Source organism: Drosophila santomea, chromosome 3R (genome assembly GCF_016746245.2).
Source record: "Drosophila santomea strain STO CAGO 1482 chromosome 3R, Prin_Dsan_1.1, whole genome shotgun sequence".
Taxonomy (NCBI): Eukaryota; Metazoa; Arthropoda; class Insecta; order Diptera; family Drosophilidae; genus Drosophila; species Drosophila santomea.
Genome location: NC_053019.2, coordinates 20,288,603 through 20,306,559, shown reverse-complemented (window position 1 = coordinate 20,306,559; position 17,957 = coordinate 20,288,603). Strand labels below are relative to the sequence as shown.

At 43.9% G+C, this 17,957-nt stretch overlaps 2 protein-coding genes across 3 annotated transcripts; both read left to right on the top strand.

The window, feature by feature from the left end:
* Nucleotides 1-10,367: 10,367 nt before the first annotated feature.
* On the top strand, nucleotides 10,368-16,268 carry LOC120454238. The gene is made up of 7 exons (XM_039639343.2): nucleotides 10,368-10,658; nucleotides 10,711-12,014; nucleotides 12,399-12,531; nucleotides 12,599-13,584; nucleotides 13,672-13,824; nucleotides 14,345-14,615; nucleotides 14,685-16,268. Exons 1-7 carry the CDS (start codon nucleotides 10,397-10,399, stop codon nucleotides 16,028-16,030), a joined length of 4,455 nt encoding a protein of 1,484 aa, XP_039495277.1. The 5' UTR covers nucleotides 10,368-10,396; the 3' UTR covers nucleotides 16,031-16,268.
* On the top strand, nucleotides 12,236-14,025 carry LOC120451686 (UDP-glycosyltransferase UGT5-like). 2 transcript variants are annotated; one of them, XM_039635573.1, is made up of 3 exons: nucleotides 12,236-12,531; nucleotides 12,599-13,034; nucleotides 13,104-14,025. In XM_039635573.1, the coding sequence occupies exons 1-3, from the start codon at nucleotides 12,270-12,272 to the stop codon at nucleotides 13,927-13,929; spliced, it is 1,524 nt and encodes a 507-aa protein (XP_039491507.1). In that variant the 5' UTR covers nucleotides 12,236-12,269; the 3' UTR covers nucleotides 13,930-14,025. The 2 variants fall into 2 exon arrangements, with proteins under 2 accessions (XP_039491507.1, XP_039491506.1); XM_039635572.2 differs by having other exon boundaries at nucleotides 12,599-14,023.
* Nucleotides 16,269-17,957: the final 1,689 nt, after the last annotated feature.

The following is a 17,957-nucleotide window of genomic DNA, read 5'->3' as shown; positions in this document are numbered from 1 at the left end:
TGCTCCCATTCTAAGCTTACCAATTTCACCTTCACATTTCCACATCAATCACTGCCTCTGCGGATGTTACGTTCAAAAACAAGTTGCCCAGAAAGTGAGACCCCATAATTATGTGATGCCGTTTTCAGCAGCTAAAAGCTGTGCGTTACCCCGACCCTAGCAAAAGCCGTTGGCAGTCAAGAGCAGTCGGGTGCAACATAATATTCAAGGTGGCTTTAACGGGCGGAGCAGAGAGATGCCAGGGATTGAGCCGGAAAGACTGTAGGCTGCGGTGCAGCTTTAATTGTGGCTGCCACAAGCTGCCTTAAGGTGGCTTTGATTCCGAGGACTCATCGTTTCGTTTTATTTCCCCTCCACATACCTTGCTCGTAATCAATTTAGATGGCTGTGTATTTCTTGGCTGCAGCTGTATCCTTTGCTTTCCGAGGCGGAGATGCTCCTTGGAACAAAGACCTCCGCCTGGGGACAGGAAATGCATCTTGGCCCTATCCGGCCAGCTGGCTGAACTGCTGAACTCCTTGGACTTGGCCAAGGCCCTTTCATGCTGTTGTTCATTTTTGACATAAACATTATGATGCATTCGGTTGAGTAATTTTTATTGTATTTTTTCTTAAGTTCTCTTGCTTTCTGGCAGGCTGGCCTGCTCGGCTTGGCCCCCTTTGTTGAGCTGAGCTACCCGCGGGCTGTTTCAATGTGTACTTGGGTAATGCTGCCCTCTGCCTTGCTTTAATATAACCAACAATTCCACAGAGCTTTTGCGGTCATTTTGCTTTTATTAAAAAGAGTATGGCAGGCCCCTCGCGTCCGGAATCCGCACTGAAAATACGAACTGACTTGGGACCCTCGAGTGGGACCCGTAGTGGCTGCAGTTGTTTATTATGTGCAAGATTTCTATGCTCGCAACGAGAGTTATTATTATTTTGCCATACATTTATTTATGTCCTCCGATGTCCCGTGTGTGTGGGTGTGTGTGTGTGTGTGTTCTGGGTTCTTACGCACAATAAAGAATGCACAATGTGGCCGGGAGCGGACATATATTGTGCGCTTGACTACAAACGTTTGCTTATTCTCTAATCAAACAAAATTCAATCACTCGAAATTCATTGCATACTTTCCAGCGACAAGCGAACGAAAAGGGGGAAGGGGGATGATTTACAGTGCTGTTATTATTCATGCATTTTAAGGACTCGGTCGAAGGACTTTGGGGACTTGGCTTTTTTGCGATTTCATTTTGTTTGATTACTTGTTGTTCTTGTCGGGGATCTTGTTGTCGAGTGTGCATGTTATTGTGTATTTCCTTGCCGGCTCTTGCGTATGCAAATCCCCAAAAGCTTCGGCCAACTGGCTTGGAGATAAGTGCATTTGTCAGTCATTCAATCTGTGTCCCACCCATCTCCACCCCCTCCATTTTGGAGTACAAGTCCTGGTCCTTGTCGTCGCACGCTTTCCTCCTTTCCTCCTGGGTGAAACACCAATTGTTTTCATTGATTTTGTTTCAGCAGCTCCCCTTTCTCGATCCCCATGTGCTGACTTGTTGATGGCCAGCTATTTGATGGTATATTGAGCTGGCAGCCAAACGAGTGTGACTAACAAGCTGGCTGCTTATAATTCCCTAACGTTTTCCTGCCAAAGTACCCAAGCATTCGAAGTAGCAAAGAAAAATTGAGAACTTTCCCAGTAAATTAAATATAAGGCACTCGGGGAAAAAAATGATTAAATTGCCCCGCTTTGTATAGGGTAATAGCAGCCTGTTCCGTACTATTTGGAGATTTAAAAACGGCACGTGCTAAACCAATTTGTAAGATCAAAGAGATATTTATTAAACTAATTGTTTCATAACTACCGCATACATTTAAGGTATATTTCTCTTAGTGCAAGGCAGCCTGGAAGTGCAAGGAAAACTGTTAGGATGCTGGCATGTCATAAGCACCAGCTAATGTTCAACTGTTGTTAAGGATAGCATCCTGTGTGAGCTTAGCTGCGCTTGTGTGTTTGCGTGCAACACAACTCTAATTATATTTAATGTTTTTCAGTCAAGGACGTGCTGATGCTGCAGCAGGAGCAGGGGCATTTGGGGGGGTGTGAACTAAAACCCCAACTAAGAATTCTTTCCACCTAGACACTTCGTGTGTGTGCGAACGTGTTTATGTGCGTGCTTAAACATAATACCTTCATGCTTTTATTAGTGGATTAATGTCAACTCCTTGCGGACCGACACAGTTGGCCCTCGCACTTTGGCCAATTGGGTGCGGGCATCCAATTAACGGAGCATAAATCAAATTAACTCAACTCGTGTCTGGTGGCTCGGAGATTCGACCGATAGGCGCTGACAGGCGGCATTGATTTGCCAGCTAATTGGCAGAAAGGATTATGCGGCTCTTACACTCAAAATCTCTCTGTTTCGAAGGACAAAAGAAAGGCTGCCTGAATCAACAGACTAACAGGCAGATAAGACGCCCACGGAACAGATTCTTTGTTTCGGACGAGAACAAAGGGAATGCCTAATGGCAGATACATGGCCGGGCCATAAATCTTTAATGGAGATATGTGTCGACACGAGATTAAAGCCTTTTAATTGTGGGCGTGTCCGAGAGCCTTTGGCCTAATGAAGCATCAGGACCTACGAGTCCGTTACCAACCAACTCATCAATCTTCGATTGGGCAAAATCGGCCAACCTACGTTTCATAATTAAGCCATCACCCGGTTCGTGATGCAATATTGAGCAAATATGACGTATACGCCCCGTAAAAGGATTTGGAATATGCGATGGATATGCAACCGAAATGGAATCAGTGGCAGTCAGGTGTCGCAGGCTCCGAATATTTGTTCGTTTTGGCAAAGGGGTGAAAGGGGTGAAAGGGGACTTTGCGGTCGAAATATTACACATGTCAAAGTGCGGTTAGGTGTGTTTATGATATGCGCCATTATGCGAATTTGCATTTTAAATTCGCCAACCAAAGGGGCGCGCCAGACACACATAATGCACTTCATGGAGTGTGCGTGTTTGCTTCATCGTGTGCAAAATTAATGCGCAAACAAAAAAGCCTTATTCGGTTCCCAAATGTTGGTACTTATTTAGTAAAATCCCAGATATGATTGATGGTGATATATGTGACAAGGTATCGCAGAATGCACCTCTTGCATTCTTGCATGGAAAATGCAATTAGTTGCCTGCTAGGCGGTGGTGCGTAAACTTTATCAGCCATCTGGCAAAGTTTTGTTAACAGAAATTGAGGCAACTCGAAACTTGCCAAAATTGCTTTCATAATGCGCCACTTTCCGGCCCGCGACTAATAGGGCGTAAAATGGAATGGGAAAAATTTAATTTGCACCAGGAAGTGTGTAAAATGAAATTCACTGCATTTTTCAGCTGCCTCTGTTGCGGCACAAATGGCAACCAACTGTCAACGGCAGTGGCCAAAAGGAGCTCTTCCATTCCGCAACACATGGATTGCATAAAGAGGAGCAGGGCTCCTCTCTTCTCCTTTTCACTCCTCTCTTCTCCTTTCCTGTTGAACAGAACCGCAAATAAATTCAGCAGCAGGCAGTTAGCTCATATTTTCAGGGAACCGCAGGATACACACGTCCACCAACTCACCAACTCACCAAACAACCGCACACTTGCACACACGGCCATTCATCGAGGAGGAGATATGTTAGATGCTTGTTTTGGGCTCTAGCACTGACTTTATTCACAGCCCTGGCCGTGGAAAATGGAACATTTTTGCTAACAAACGGCATACAAAAAAGGCCAAATTATTTATTCAAATTTTTGGCAAGCACTAAATGACAAATGGAAGGACTTCATTGAATTAATCACGGCCAAAGTTGGTCCAAACTATTCAATCTAAAGCGTTTATACTCGACCAATGGCCACAAATTCAATTAGATTCATTTGGGCACAAATGTGCAAATCGATGGAGGTTTGTTAGAAAATGGCATAATACATATACATATAGACATGTTTCAATTGCAATTATTTGTCTGCGACATGTCACTTCCAAAAGGTCCTTGTTTACCCATAGACAATGTCGGTGATTAAAACTACCAGCTCAGCTCAATTATTGCAATTAGTTTGGCACGAGGTGCTGCAGGGCGTACCAAATTGCTGACCTACATTGTGCTCGATTTCAGTACAATAGGACAATTAAATCGGAGAAAGTCTACTTAGTCAGGGTCAAGGCTCTGCCGTTCATTATCCTGGCTAATGTGCCTCCCAAAACACTTGGCACTAGGCACTAAGCTCAAAGCACAAAGGGAGACGAGCTCCGAAAATGGATATTTATGTGCGGCTATTGCACATGCAGGCCCCAAATATTCACCATAAATCTCGATAACTTGCATTTGCATCTGTTGGCTGCCTGGCTGCCTGGCAGCATGGCCTTCCACTTGGACGGCTGGCAACTGTGGCAGCCGCGTGCACTCAGCTAAATGAAAACGTGCCCGATTTTTCCAAATAGTTTAGTGCCAGGCAGCATGAAGCGTGTTATTTTATCTCTGCCAGAGTGTGTGTGTGTGTGCTCACAGGCAGCCGTATAAAGTAGTGAACAGTAGCAGCAAGATGCCGCAAAAGTAAAGCAGGTTGCAGCAGCAGCAAAAGTAGAAGACGAGCGGTGCATGCCAAGCAGGAAAAATCCGGCAAGCGTTGGGAAATGGAGGGAGGTTGGTGGGGTGGTAGGCGAAAGAAAAACCGTCCAAGTCTTTCATACACAATTTCTTTGTTGGCCCCAGCGAAAGTGTTGTGTTGTGCTGTGCTGTGCTGTGTTGTGTTGTGTGCTGTGGCAAGACAACGCCGAGCTGAAGTTTAAAGCAGCTGCTTTCCCGTCTTCTTGCCATGTAGGTCGGCTGTATGCCAGGCTTAATTTGATCATTTATCAACTGCGAGATACATGAGCTGGCTGCCAGCGGCGATTCTCCATTTTCCATATCCCCATATCCCATACCCCATTCCACACACCGCGCACCGCACTGCCAAGAAGCTCTATGCTCCACTGACAAATCTAAACAGGCATGTAATCATTTCAGCTGAGGTCTTAATGCCGCAACGCAACGCTGACACTGCCTGCAGTCATAGTCAGTTAGTTAAAGTCCACATATTCCTTTGGCTTTCTGCTTTCCAAGCCACCAGCTTCCAGCCACCAGCCACCAGCCACGAGCCACCAGATACCAGCTTTCCCTCATCCCGCTAACATTTGTGTGTGTGCATGCACAACGCGGCGTATGCGCAATATTTAGAATGCATGGCCGCTTTGTTGGCGCTTCAAGGAGCTCTTTGGAAGGGCTTTCGGCATTTGCGGCTGCACTGAGGAGTTCTAAATGGTGGCGTTGATTAAAATTTATAACAATGCGTATGTCTAGACACGACATTCCATGGCTATTGAGCGAATGGGGTGCGTTGATGAATTGAAATAAATAATTATGTGCTACATTGAACATTGCATTCCAACGGGCAGCACATTAAAGATTAATGGCATGCCAGTTTTCGTCGTACTGCAGCAGTATGAAAATGTAATTACAAAATTTTTCAAATATGTAATAATTTAATACTTTATGAAATCATCTTGCATTTCCAACCTTAAATATCTATGCACATGCAAAACAAACAAGCAGCCAGACGAAAGTGAAAAATATGGGTCATTTTATTGAAAGCCATGAGCCACTGGATTTAGTGTTCAAAGTGATGACTCCTAGGTGAACTGGTTTTGAAGTGGCGTAGACTTCTGTTAATGGCCGGCATCGCTCCGCATTTCATTTAATTCTCGGCACTTAACTTGAACTCCATTTCGTCGGTTCCGCCCGAGCTCCTGGGCCCCCAAAAAGCTGAAAGTGGCCGCCAGCGCGTCAACATAACATTTTTCGCTTTATAAATATTTGAACGCTTAAAAGCTGGCAACGACCCGTCGTCGGAAAAGCAGGAAAGCCGGAGAGTTGCAATTGCAGTCGAGAGCTCACAGAGCTCCTCTGGCTGTTTTTTGGCCGTTTTGCCCTGTTTGTTGCAGCCTTGGATGTTTTGGCCAATTTCCCTGTTTTCCCAGGCTTTCCAGTTTTGGGGTAGCGAAGGCGATAATCGCATGAGGTTGAGCGCTTTATTGGCCTCGCTTATGCTCATAAAAGTCGGCCAGCCGAAAGGACTGAATGCCGGGTGCATTGCATCCGATTCGCAGGCCGGAGATTTCGGGGCGGCTAATTGGAATTTGTAGCCGGCAATTAGAGTCGTAGCCAGGCCAGAAACGAGGACAAAGAGCAGCACCGCAGCTGACACTTTAAGGCCATTGGGAATTGCACTGGCATTTGCGTTTGCATTTCGCTTGTCCAATAACAATAATGGCAACAAAACGAGCCACTGGAGCCGCCGGAGCCATCGCAGCCACAAGCTCATCCTGCGACCTTTCTGCGGCCAACGCGGCATTAGTTTGCATTATCCAGCAGCGGGGGAGGAAGTGCTCCTGGTGCTGTCGTAATATTGTTATTGTTTGCATTATTGCGCTCAATGTGGCACAAAAGTTGCCTGCCACAAAGTTGGTGCGGAACTTTAAGCCGTGCCTGCTTGACATATAAATTTTAATTTCTCGGCTCGGGTCGAGTGGAAAGTGGAGAGCTGGAGAGCTGGAAAGGCAGCGGAACTTTGCGGCCAGCCGCAGAACACAACGCAACACAACGCAACACAACACAACACAATGCAAAGCAAAGGCAAACACACAATCAGAAGTCCAAACTAAAGTTGCATTGGCCACACTCGAGAGGCAAGGAGAGCAGCTGGCCGTTGGAACATGGGAATGGGAATGGGAAAATGCCCGTTCGGTGGTTCAAGGCCGTGCGATGCGAGCCCCAGTGCCAGCATCAATTTATGAAGCACCACCAGGACCAGAACCAGGACCAGGACCAAAAGGCTCCAAACAGACCAATGGAAAAAACCACGGACAGACAGGCCGCCGGCGAACGTTATTTATTGAGTCTGAAGCTTGTCAGCGGCGTGTGAAGTGGCTGCCAGCAGCAGCTGGCAATTTATGTGGGCCAGAACGGGCCTCGTTTTGGCCAACTTTACGCTTAGGATACCAAACCAAACCGAACCCTTTGACAACTTTTGGGCCCGAACGGAAATGAAAGCCAATGGCAAACATTTGCTGAATCTATACGAATATCAAGTTAACAGCTGGCTAATTCCACAGAGAAAAAATTGCTAAATTAATCAATCATTAAGTTTTTGTCCAAGAGAACTAGTAGAAGTTGTTTATAGTAGCAACTAGTTCTAACAGCAATAATTCTATTTTAAAGTGCTTATTTATGAACACATCTCTTAAATCAGTGAGGAACTACATTTTACTTTGTGTTCAATACTTGTGGTATAAATATAAAACGCACACGAAATTGATAAAAGAAGTCTTACTTTCCTTTATAAATATTTTCTTTAAGATTATCGAAAGAAGGTATATGAAAATAAAGCGTTGTGTTTTCTCTGTATCTTATGCCGTGGAAATGAAGGAACCGGAAAAGGAGAACGACACATTAAAGACTCCCCACCTTTCCGGAGCCCGTCAGCTGCTATCTTCATCTGGAGAAGGCACTCCCACTTTGGCACATCCAGACATCCTCCAGATGTCTTCTTGCCGTGCGGGGCCCGCACCCAGCAGCCAAGTCGAAAGACAACTGCGGCTTTTATTGTTTCCGCTGTTGACATTATCACGGCAGCGACACCTGCCGGGCGGGCTTGGCGAGCGTTTTATTGTTTTGCGCTTGATGCAATGTGACAGCGAGCCCTCATTCCGGCTCCTTTATAACCTATCACCTAGCGTGCGAAGACAACTGGCATTTGCACGCCGCCAAAAGTCAATATTGCGCATACGCCGCGTGGCTCCATTAAGATAATTAAAAGCAGTCACCGAGTCACGCTGCAGTTGGCCCAAGGATCAGTCGATAAGCACACCAAATATACTAGCAACAAGTCACAGAAAAAAGGAGGAAGGATAAATGGATGGCTGGATGGCCAAGACGCTCTATTAACCAAATGCCGTTGAATAATTAGACAGCTTCCGCTTTCGTTTCCGCTTCCGGTGGCGTCTGGTCGCATAAATTACAGCCAATATTTAACGAGGCAAAAAGGCGAGAAAAAGTCTGAGTCGTCAAGTTAGAGGTCCTTTCCTTTAACAAAAAAAAATGCGACGCCCAGCTGCTGCTGCGGTTGGTTTTCCCCAAGGACATCGCAAGGCGACCAGTCTGCAAGTCTGCCAGTCGGCAACCCGGCTTTTGTCATCGCCAGTTGGCGGCAAATTGTGATTTAGTGCGCCGCGGTCCGAATCAAAAGTGCATAAATATTGCCAGCTCGAGTTGCCGCATTGATATCATTTACATTTCCGTCGGAAGCGTTTACACGCCTGTCACAGCACTTATTTATTATGCATTCCCCTGCAATTGAAGCCGTTTTTTCACACACACACACTTTATGCGCCCCCAATTAAGTATGCACAGTGTTTGCGGGGGCAAAAAACGCTAACTGGAGTCCATCTAAATTACTTCGAAACGATGATTGGATGTCGATTAAAGAGATGGCAAATTGAGCACTACAATTTAATTACCAAAATTGACGGCTGCAATTTTGGGCAAACTGGAGTGAATTGTGCGGCCATTACAACAGAAGTACCCAGCATATACGACAAATGGAAAATTAAAATTGTAATCCCTTGTTTGCTGATTCGAATCTGTAGTATCGAGCATGAAGTTTTGTTCAAATTCTAATTAATTAGAGACGGAAAACCTGCAGAAAAATCTTGTTTAATCGGATACTGAACCACTTTGGCATACATCCATCGCTCAGTGATGGACTATCAACACGATGGCTGCAGTCTGATATGCCTATTCAAAATTGTTGCAGCCATCAACTCAGCAATGCAAACGGTAGCATTTTACGAGAATTGTTTATTTGGATGCAACGATGCATTGTTGCCACTCTGATCCCATTTTTCCATGCACGGCGGCAGCCGTCAAAGGGACAACCACTACAAAAATACAAAAAAAAAAAAGGAGACCCAAAAAGAGGAGCCATAACCATTTTTTATGCAACGCTTTTTGCGGTCGCCGTTAACGCTGATTTATGAGTGTTAAGTTAATTTGGGCTGCCAGCCCCCGTACCCCAATGCCACGCCCCCCCAACTCCCCCGAATCCTTGATTGGACCGCATCGCCCAGTCGCACTGCATTCCGGTCCCACTTCATCATTCTAGACTGCCGTTCATGCAACTCATGCATGTTTGAACGGCGGCACCACCGCCCACATAAACTCACCCACCGCCCACAGCCACCACCCAAAGCCACCCAATCGGTGCAGGATGCAAATAGAGGCACCGTTGAAATGCACTTTGAGTTATAGTCAAAATATAAAACGCACAGTTGCATTTACGAGGCCATAGACTGCGTACGGCGAAATGTGGAGCGATGCCATTTTACACCTTCACCTGCGGGTGCCGTAAAAGGTTAAATGCCGCATTTTCCGACATTCTTGCGGGGTCATGCGATTGCCACGCTGGTCACTGCACTCTTGAAATATTTTCATTTATTTACAATATTTTATTCCACTAGCGTTGATTTACCACGCCCACACAAACCCATGCAGTTACCATTTACATCCTGTAAGCATGCCACAAAAACTGTTAACTTGTTCGTGCATTTGGCTATTTTCCTTGGTAATGCCATATACTTTACAGCTGCGCCTAGATTAAAAAACTATTCATTTTTAAACAGATTCGTCGCTTCAAAAAAATAAAAATTTAAAAAAAATATTTAAACTATATATAGTAGAAAGGAAGGTATAATAGGTATTAATATAATTGCAATGGTCATTTTCCCCATTTTCCTCCTTGTTCACTAAAAGTATGATTTCACCTCATCCATTTATAGGACAGAACCCAATCTTGCCCATAATTGTGGCTAAGAGCTATAAACGTATATAAAGCACGGTACACACCAAAATTAAGATGTGCCGCCCTCTGTCTGAAATTTAGAAAACAAAATACTCCCCCTATTAGCAATTGAAAATACCCTCTAGTTTAGCGCATGCGGATTAGGGTGGTTTTCAGAAGGAGATGACTACAGCATCGATAAAAAGAGAACACATTATAAACACAAGGGATGAATTTGAATAAAATTTCCCTCATGGCGCCAAATCAAGTGCATAATCCTTCAATTTAAATTGTAAGTTGAGGTACACGCTTTCTAGATCTCGATTCTTTTAAGGTCCAAAGAGCTTTCTTTTAATTCTAAAGTGTGTCAATACAAACTTATCAAACCATTTGATTGTTATGGGTTGTAAATAAGGTGGAGCTTTCATGGGTATTGCGAAGTACCGATAAGATTTGCTCAGTTGTGGTCAGAGCTTCAACATGAACGAACCGATTTCGTGAAAATGTGCCTCGGATATTGCTGGCTGACTGTCTGCCTGTGCCTGCTACTGCAACAGGATCTTCACCAGGATCTGGCCCAGGCCGCCAACATCCTGGGCATATTTCCCTATCGCCACATTTCGCCGTTCTTTGTGATGCAGCCTTTGGCTCGGACATTGGCCAAGAGAGGGCACAATGTGACTCTAATCACACCGTATGGCATGCCAAACGATATCGAGGGAGTTCGCCATATACGCGTTGCTCAGCTAAACGAACGTATAAAAGGTTAGTCACCTCATTGAAGTCTATAAACTTTATTGATTCGTTTACATTTTAGAAATGCTCGAGTCTGATCAAGTGCTGGACTTCATGATTAACAAGTGGACGGAGAGCACACTTACGGCAAAGGCGCTTTTTAATGCCTCCTATGATATTCTTAGTGATCCTGGCGTTCAAAAGATGTTGCATGACAGGAACGAGGGTTTCGACCTGATCATCATGGAACCAACTAATCTAGACGCCCTTTATGGCCTCGTTGAGTACTACAATGCCACCCTGATAGGATTATCCAGTATACGGATTAACTGGCACACCGACGAATTGGCAGGTAATCCAGCGCCATCAATATACGAGCCAATATCGCCGGTTGGCTATTCGCTGGAAACATCATTGCTCAGTCGAATTTACAATTGGATTCATATCATGGAAGAGAAATTGGTGGACTATTTGATCTTGCGACCAGCTCAGCTACATCTATTTCAGAAATTCTTTGGCTATTCCGCGCAAAAGATGAACGAGTTAAGATCCAGATTCTCGTTGATGCTGATCAATAGCCACTACAGCATGGGCAAAGTTAGAGCCAATGTACCAAACATTATCGAGGTGGGTGGAATTCATCTCAGCGAGCCAACTGAACCATGTGATGAGGAGCTGCAGAAGTTTCTGGACGAGGCGGAGCATGGAGTCATTTACTTCTCGTTGGGCAACGACATTCTGATTAAGTTTCTTCCTGTAAACATTCAAGAGTTTCTACTGCAGACGTTTGCTAAGCTAAAGCAAAGTGTGATTTGGAAGAGCGAACTGTTGTATATGCCCAATAAGTCGGACAATGTATATGTTATTGAACAGGCCCCCCAGCGCCAGATTTTGTACCATCCCAATGTGCGACTATTCATCACAAACGGTGGATTGCTGAGTGTGATGGAGGCGGTGGACAGTGGAGTTCCAATGCTAGGACTACCCATGTTTTTTGACCAATTCGGTAATATGCGGTGGGCACAGTTAACCGGAATGGCCGAAGTCATTGATATCAACACTCTGATCGAAGATATTCTAACCGACACCATAAAACACATGCTCGGAAACCCGAGTTATTCTGTGAAAGCGAAGGAAATGTCGCAGTTCTTCAAGGACCGACCCATGAGTCCTTTGGATACGGCTGTTTGGTGGACGGAGTACGCCCTACGCAACCGAAACATTACTCGAATGCGCCTTAACTTGGAGGAGATTCCATTGTTTGAATACTATAGAATAGAGAGTATTTTAGCATTTAGTGTGCGCTTTGGATTAGTCGCTGTATCGCTGATCTTTTTGGTCTACACTTTGTTACTGAAAAATCATGTCAGACCTAGACGATTGCATCCATAATAAAGTCACTATGTCTGTAGACTCGAAAATGTTTATATATGGCAATTTATGGTGTTATGAATAGATAACACCACGTTGTGTGTATGATGATAAAAGTTCTCTGTTAACTCTCTGAGCTTTGATAATCAATGAGTGATTAATTCTCTTGGCAATCGAAGAAAGCTTTTTTCAGTTTGCTTTTTTCATATTAGATTAGATTGTGTTCATTTGCGGAAAGACCTCGGTCATGGACGGAGTAGAACCGTGAAAATGCGCCTCAGCTCCGCTTGGCTGGCACTCGGCATGTGCCTGTTATTGCATTCAAGTCTGAACTTTAACCTGGCAGAGGGAGCCAACATCCTGGGAGTATTTTCATACCACTACGGCTCCGCATTTCAGGTGGTGAGGCCGTGGATCGAGGCACTTTTGGAACGAGGCCACAATGTCACTCTAATCACTCCCGATGAAATGCTTCCCGATATCGAGGGAGTTCGACATATTCGTGTTAACAACCTGAGAAAACACGCTCGAGGTAATTCCACTTACAGCCAAATAATTATCAAATAGGGCCTACAACTTTAAATTTTTGTCCCGCACAGAATTTGCTGGGACTCATGAATTCCTGGACTTCTTGAGCAACAAATGGAAGGAGGCCAATTTGGCTGCTACAATATATTTCAATATAACCCATGATATTCTGAGTGACGAAGGCGTTCAGAAAATGTTGAGCGACAAAAGTGAGAGGTTTGATTTAATCCTAATGGATGCAAGCAACCTGGATGCACTGTACGGCCTGGTGGAGTACTATAATGCCACTCTAATTGGTTTAACAAGTACGAGCATTAACTGGTTAATCGAAGAACTGGCCGGAAATCCAGCGCCAAGTCTCAATGAACCGATTTCCCAAATAGGCTACTCCAGAGATTACTCGATCATGAGCAGAATTAAGAACTGGATTCACATCAACGAGGAGAAGTTGATGGAGTCTCTTATAATATTACCAGCTCAACTGCGAGTCTTCAAGAAGTTCTTCGGGTACACGACTGAGAAGTTCTATGAATTGCGTGGCAGGTATTCGCTGATACTGGTCAACAATCATTTCAGCTTGGGCAAAGTGCGATCCAATGTGCCCAATCTCATCGAGGTGGCTGGAATTCATCTAAGCCAACGGCCAGAACCGTGCGATGAGAGCCTGCAGAAGTTCATGGACGAAGCGGAGAACGGTGTCATCTATTTCTCGTTGGGCCAGGACATAATGGTGAGGTTTCTTCCAGATTCCCTCCAACAAACCCTGAATATGGCCTTTGCAAAGCTAAAGCAGCGCGTTGTTTGGAAGAACGAGCTCTTCAAAATGCCAAACACATCAGAGAACATATACGCTCTGGACAAAGTCCCCCAACGTCAGATTCTAGCCCATTCGAATGTGCGTCTCTTTATCACAAATGGAGGACTTCTGAGTGTAATTGAGGCGGTGGACAGTGGAGTTCCAATACTCGGACTACCGGTGTTCTTTGACCAATTTGGCAATTTGCGTAGAGCGCAGTTGGCAGGCATGGCCGAGGTCCTGGACATAAACAATCTGGATGTAGATACTCTTGTTAAAACAATTATAGAACTGATAGAAAATTCAAAATACGCTTTAAATGCTAATAAAATATCATTGACTTTTAAGGACCGACCCATGAGTCCCTTGGATACCGCTGTCTGGTGGACGGAGTACGCTCTACGCAATCGGGATATATCCCACATTCGCCTCGATGTCGAGGAGATTCCACTGATACATTACTACAGAATAGACAGCATCCTCACTATCGCCCTTCGATATGTATTGATTGCTGGGTCGGTGATCTTTCTCGTTTTAGTTTGCTTAAAAACTTACATGTCTCCCGGCTTAGGTTACCGATTGCACTATAACTTATCAATAAAGTAATGCGACATTGTAATGAAAATCTACAATATTTCTTCAATTATCTACGGATATTTATGACTCTCGATAATGTTGTTTTAATAAGCGTTTACAAGCTGTTATTCACTTAAGATAAGAATAACTATAGGTCATAAACCTTTTCCGTGTTCTATAATAAATTTAATAATATTTATTAAAATTCTCCTTTTTCTTTTTTCGTGGTAATGACATTGCGATTTTAAATTTCCGATCGTTTTACGGTATGGCTAGTCCTCTATCTATCGTTATCTATCAGTAAAGCAACTAATAACCGATTATAATTCACAAATATGTGCATTACCTGGGTTCAAAACTTTAATGTTATCAGTTAAGCTTTCTGCCCACACATTAGATTAGATTGTGTTCATTCGCGGACAGAGCTCCGACATGAGCGGACTGAATTGTGAGAATGCGCCTCGAGTTTTCTTGGCTGGCTGTCGTGCTCGGTCTGTTCCTGCAACAGGATGTGTACCAGGACTCGGTGCAGGCTGCCAACATCCTCGGCATATTTTCCTACCACTTCAGCTCACATAGTTTGGTGCTGCGTCCAATGGCAAGGGCTCTAGTGAAACGGGGACACAATGTCACGTTGATCACACCAGTTGGAATGCCGGCCGATATCGAGGGAGTTCGACATATACGCGTTCCCAAGCTAAATCAACGCGTCCAGGGTGAGTCAAATTATAATTTTCAAAATATTTCAAATTATTAATATTATTCCCATTTGTATTTTAATGCAGAAATGATCGAATATGACCAAATGATGGACTTCTTTGGCAGCAAATGGATAGCAGGCTGGTTGGCAGTGACAATGCTCTACAATATGTCCTCAGATATTCTGAGTGCCGAAGGTGTCCAGCGGATGTTAAAGGACAGGAATGAACACTTTGACTTGGTTATGATGGAACCGTCTGCCCTGGAAGCGCTTTATGGGATAGTGGAGTACTATAATGCCACCTTGATGGGCTTTTGCGGTGGTAATGTCAATTGGAGCACCGAGGAAGTCGCTGGAAATGTTGCGCCAAGCATCAATGACCCCATCTCCTCTTTAGGATATTCCCGAGGCAGTTCGCTGCTGAGCAAAATCTACAACTGGGTGCATATCACAGAGGAAAAATTGCTAACACACCTGATTGTCCGACCATCGCAACTGAGCATCTTTAAGAAGTTTTTTGGCTATTCGGAGCAGAAGTTTTACCAAATGCGGGACAAGTATTCCGTGATCTTGGTCAACAACCACTTCAGTATGGGCAGGGTGCGATCTAATGTACCGAACATCATAGAAGTCGGAGGACTGCATCTCAGCGAGCCACCAAAGCCTTGCGATGCGAAACTGCAGAGATTTATGGACGAGGCGGAGCACGGTGTTATCTATTTCTCGATGGGACAGGAGATAATGGTGCAGTTTTTGCCCGAGAACATGCAGCAAAACCTAATGAAGACTTTAGTCCAATTCAAGCAGAGGGTCGTTTGGAAAACCGAGCTCTATAATATGCCAAATAAATCGGACAACATATATGTGATTGAACAGCCTCCACAGCGTGCGGTTCTGGCCCATCCCAATACTCGGCTTTTCATCACAAACGGCGGACTGCTAAGTGTAATGGAGGCTGTTTATAGTGGAGTGCCCATCTTGGGATTACCAGTGTTCTTCGACCAGTTTATTAATCTGCGGAATGTTGATCTGCGTGGCATGGCCGAGGTTCTGGACGTCAATGAGTTGAGCGTAGATATACTGACCTCAACCGTTCGGGAGCTGCTGGAAAACCCTAAATATTCTCTGAATGCCAAGAAAATGTCGCAATCCTTCAGGGACCGACCCATGAGTCCTTTGGACACTGCAGTTTGGTGGACGGAATACGCACTGCGAAATGGCGATGCCTCACATATGCGTCTTAAGACGGAGGATGTTCCTCTCTACTACCAATGGGATTGGTTGCTCCTAATAATTCTACGGTTTGGTGTTGTTTTCGGATCTGTGATCTATTTGCTGTACAAGTTGTTCCAAAGAAGTCGTGCAAGCCGAAGGCCAATCCAAGATAGAGGAACTGCTTTTCAGCAGCTTAGCTTGCTTAATCCAAGATGACAAACACAATAATGTTACTTACTACAAGTATTGTTTTCTGTTACTGCTGTTAACTATGTTAGCTAGCTACCTGTTAATAAATATAAGTTGATCTTAAAAGTGTGCTTGAAAAATCGTTTGTCACAGTCGACTTTATAGCATAAGTTCAGTTGGCACATAAAAACTACGTGCACTACATTTAATTATATCCAAACATTGCAATGCTATTCTTACATTAATTCATTAAAGTTGTTTTAAAGTGTAAAATATTTATCCAAGAAATTGTTGTTTTAACTTCTTTAAAAAATGTAATAAAATGAAACCGCTACCTTAGATTTGATTCTTAATTAAACAAATAACAGTATATATTGAGTAATCTTTTATTCGAAATCAAATATATGTTCCGTGGCTTAATTGTTTTTGTGTTTAAACACAACAGCTCCTGTTTCGTAATTGACTTTTTTAAAGATTCTACACCTGAAACGAGGTGTTCTGAATATAAAGAACCTAATGACGTCAGTACTGCAAAAACCTGTAGGTGTCCTTGATAAAGGGCTTCCTCCGAGAATCCACAGCAGATTCCGCCTTTCACCTGCGTCACTAACTGTAAATCTTCCCATCCCAGAAGCCAGACTTCCCGATCTGGTTTCTGCTATATAGACCCACACTTAAGATGTTGCCGCTGTAACTTTCGTAAGTCATGGCAACTGACGCTTTGCCAAATATTTGGGCCAAACAATAACGACAAATGGTGACACAGTTTTAGGCCAGAACAACAGACACAACAGGCCGCTGACAGAATGCACAAAATATGAATTCATGAGCAGAATCGTATATTATTGCGGTTGTATTCAATGTGTTTTTAATTTTCCATTTCGGGGTTTATTTGCACAGTGCGGCGGCATTCTTTTGTTTACGATCTGCGCTTGGCTAAATATTAAACCTGGCTGCAAAGCCACGAAGTGAGAACAAACGGCATCGAGGTCACCGAGCAGCCTCCTCCGAGAACGATTAATCAGTGGAAGATTTCCCCGTTTAATTGTTCCGCTAATATATCAACTAAACTACTAACTTGACTATTGAGTTGGGCAATCACTTAGTTAATTACACGGGCTTCGTGAAAAGTTCATTTTCATCCGGCATTAATTCCGTCTGGCATTAATTGTTAACGTTAACTTGAGTCGCCTTTACAGTTGTCAGTCCATTGCCATTGGCCGTTGGCCAGTTTATTTTCCACACCGAGATCGCATTGCCTTGGCTTATTGTGCCACAGATTATTAGTTGCATCCTTGATCTCAAACGGTAAACGAGACTAGCCATCTCTAACCCCAGTGTCAACTGCTTTTCCGCCGTCTTAATAAACGAGTCCAATTTCACGTGCCCGCAGTTGTGGCTGCTAGCTAAAGTGATCCGCATTTTAGATATCTGCCTTTTGCAAAATGCCCACACAAAAAGGGGGACGGGCTGACTGACACTAGACTAGAATAAGTTTACTATGGGCAGACCACAAATTGCCAAAATTGAATTGGGTATATAATTTTGCATAATTATGCGTGAGCGGTCCCGAAATAAGTATGGCCATAATTTAAGCCCACAGAAGCACAGCCATTGCAAACAAACTGTTAGTCTGGTGTCCATCGTCTAAAAGCCAATTTATATATATGCCCATGTTGCTAGCCGAGGGAATACCCTTTCGTTCATTAGTTTTATAAGCGGTTTTTACTAATGCTTAGTTACTTGAAACAATTAATCATTTAGAGAAAAGTGCTTAGAATAAAACAAATCATTACTGTTATTATTACAAAATGAGTAGCCACCGGAACAAATAAATTTAACAAAATTTACAAAAGCCACTGATAAAGTGAAGGACTTAAATCAAGTCATAGTTAAGTTTTAAGTGTGCCATTTTGGTTAAAAATATAAGAAACATATTTGCGTAAGAAAAGGC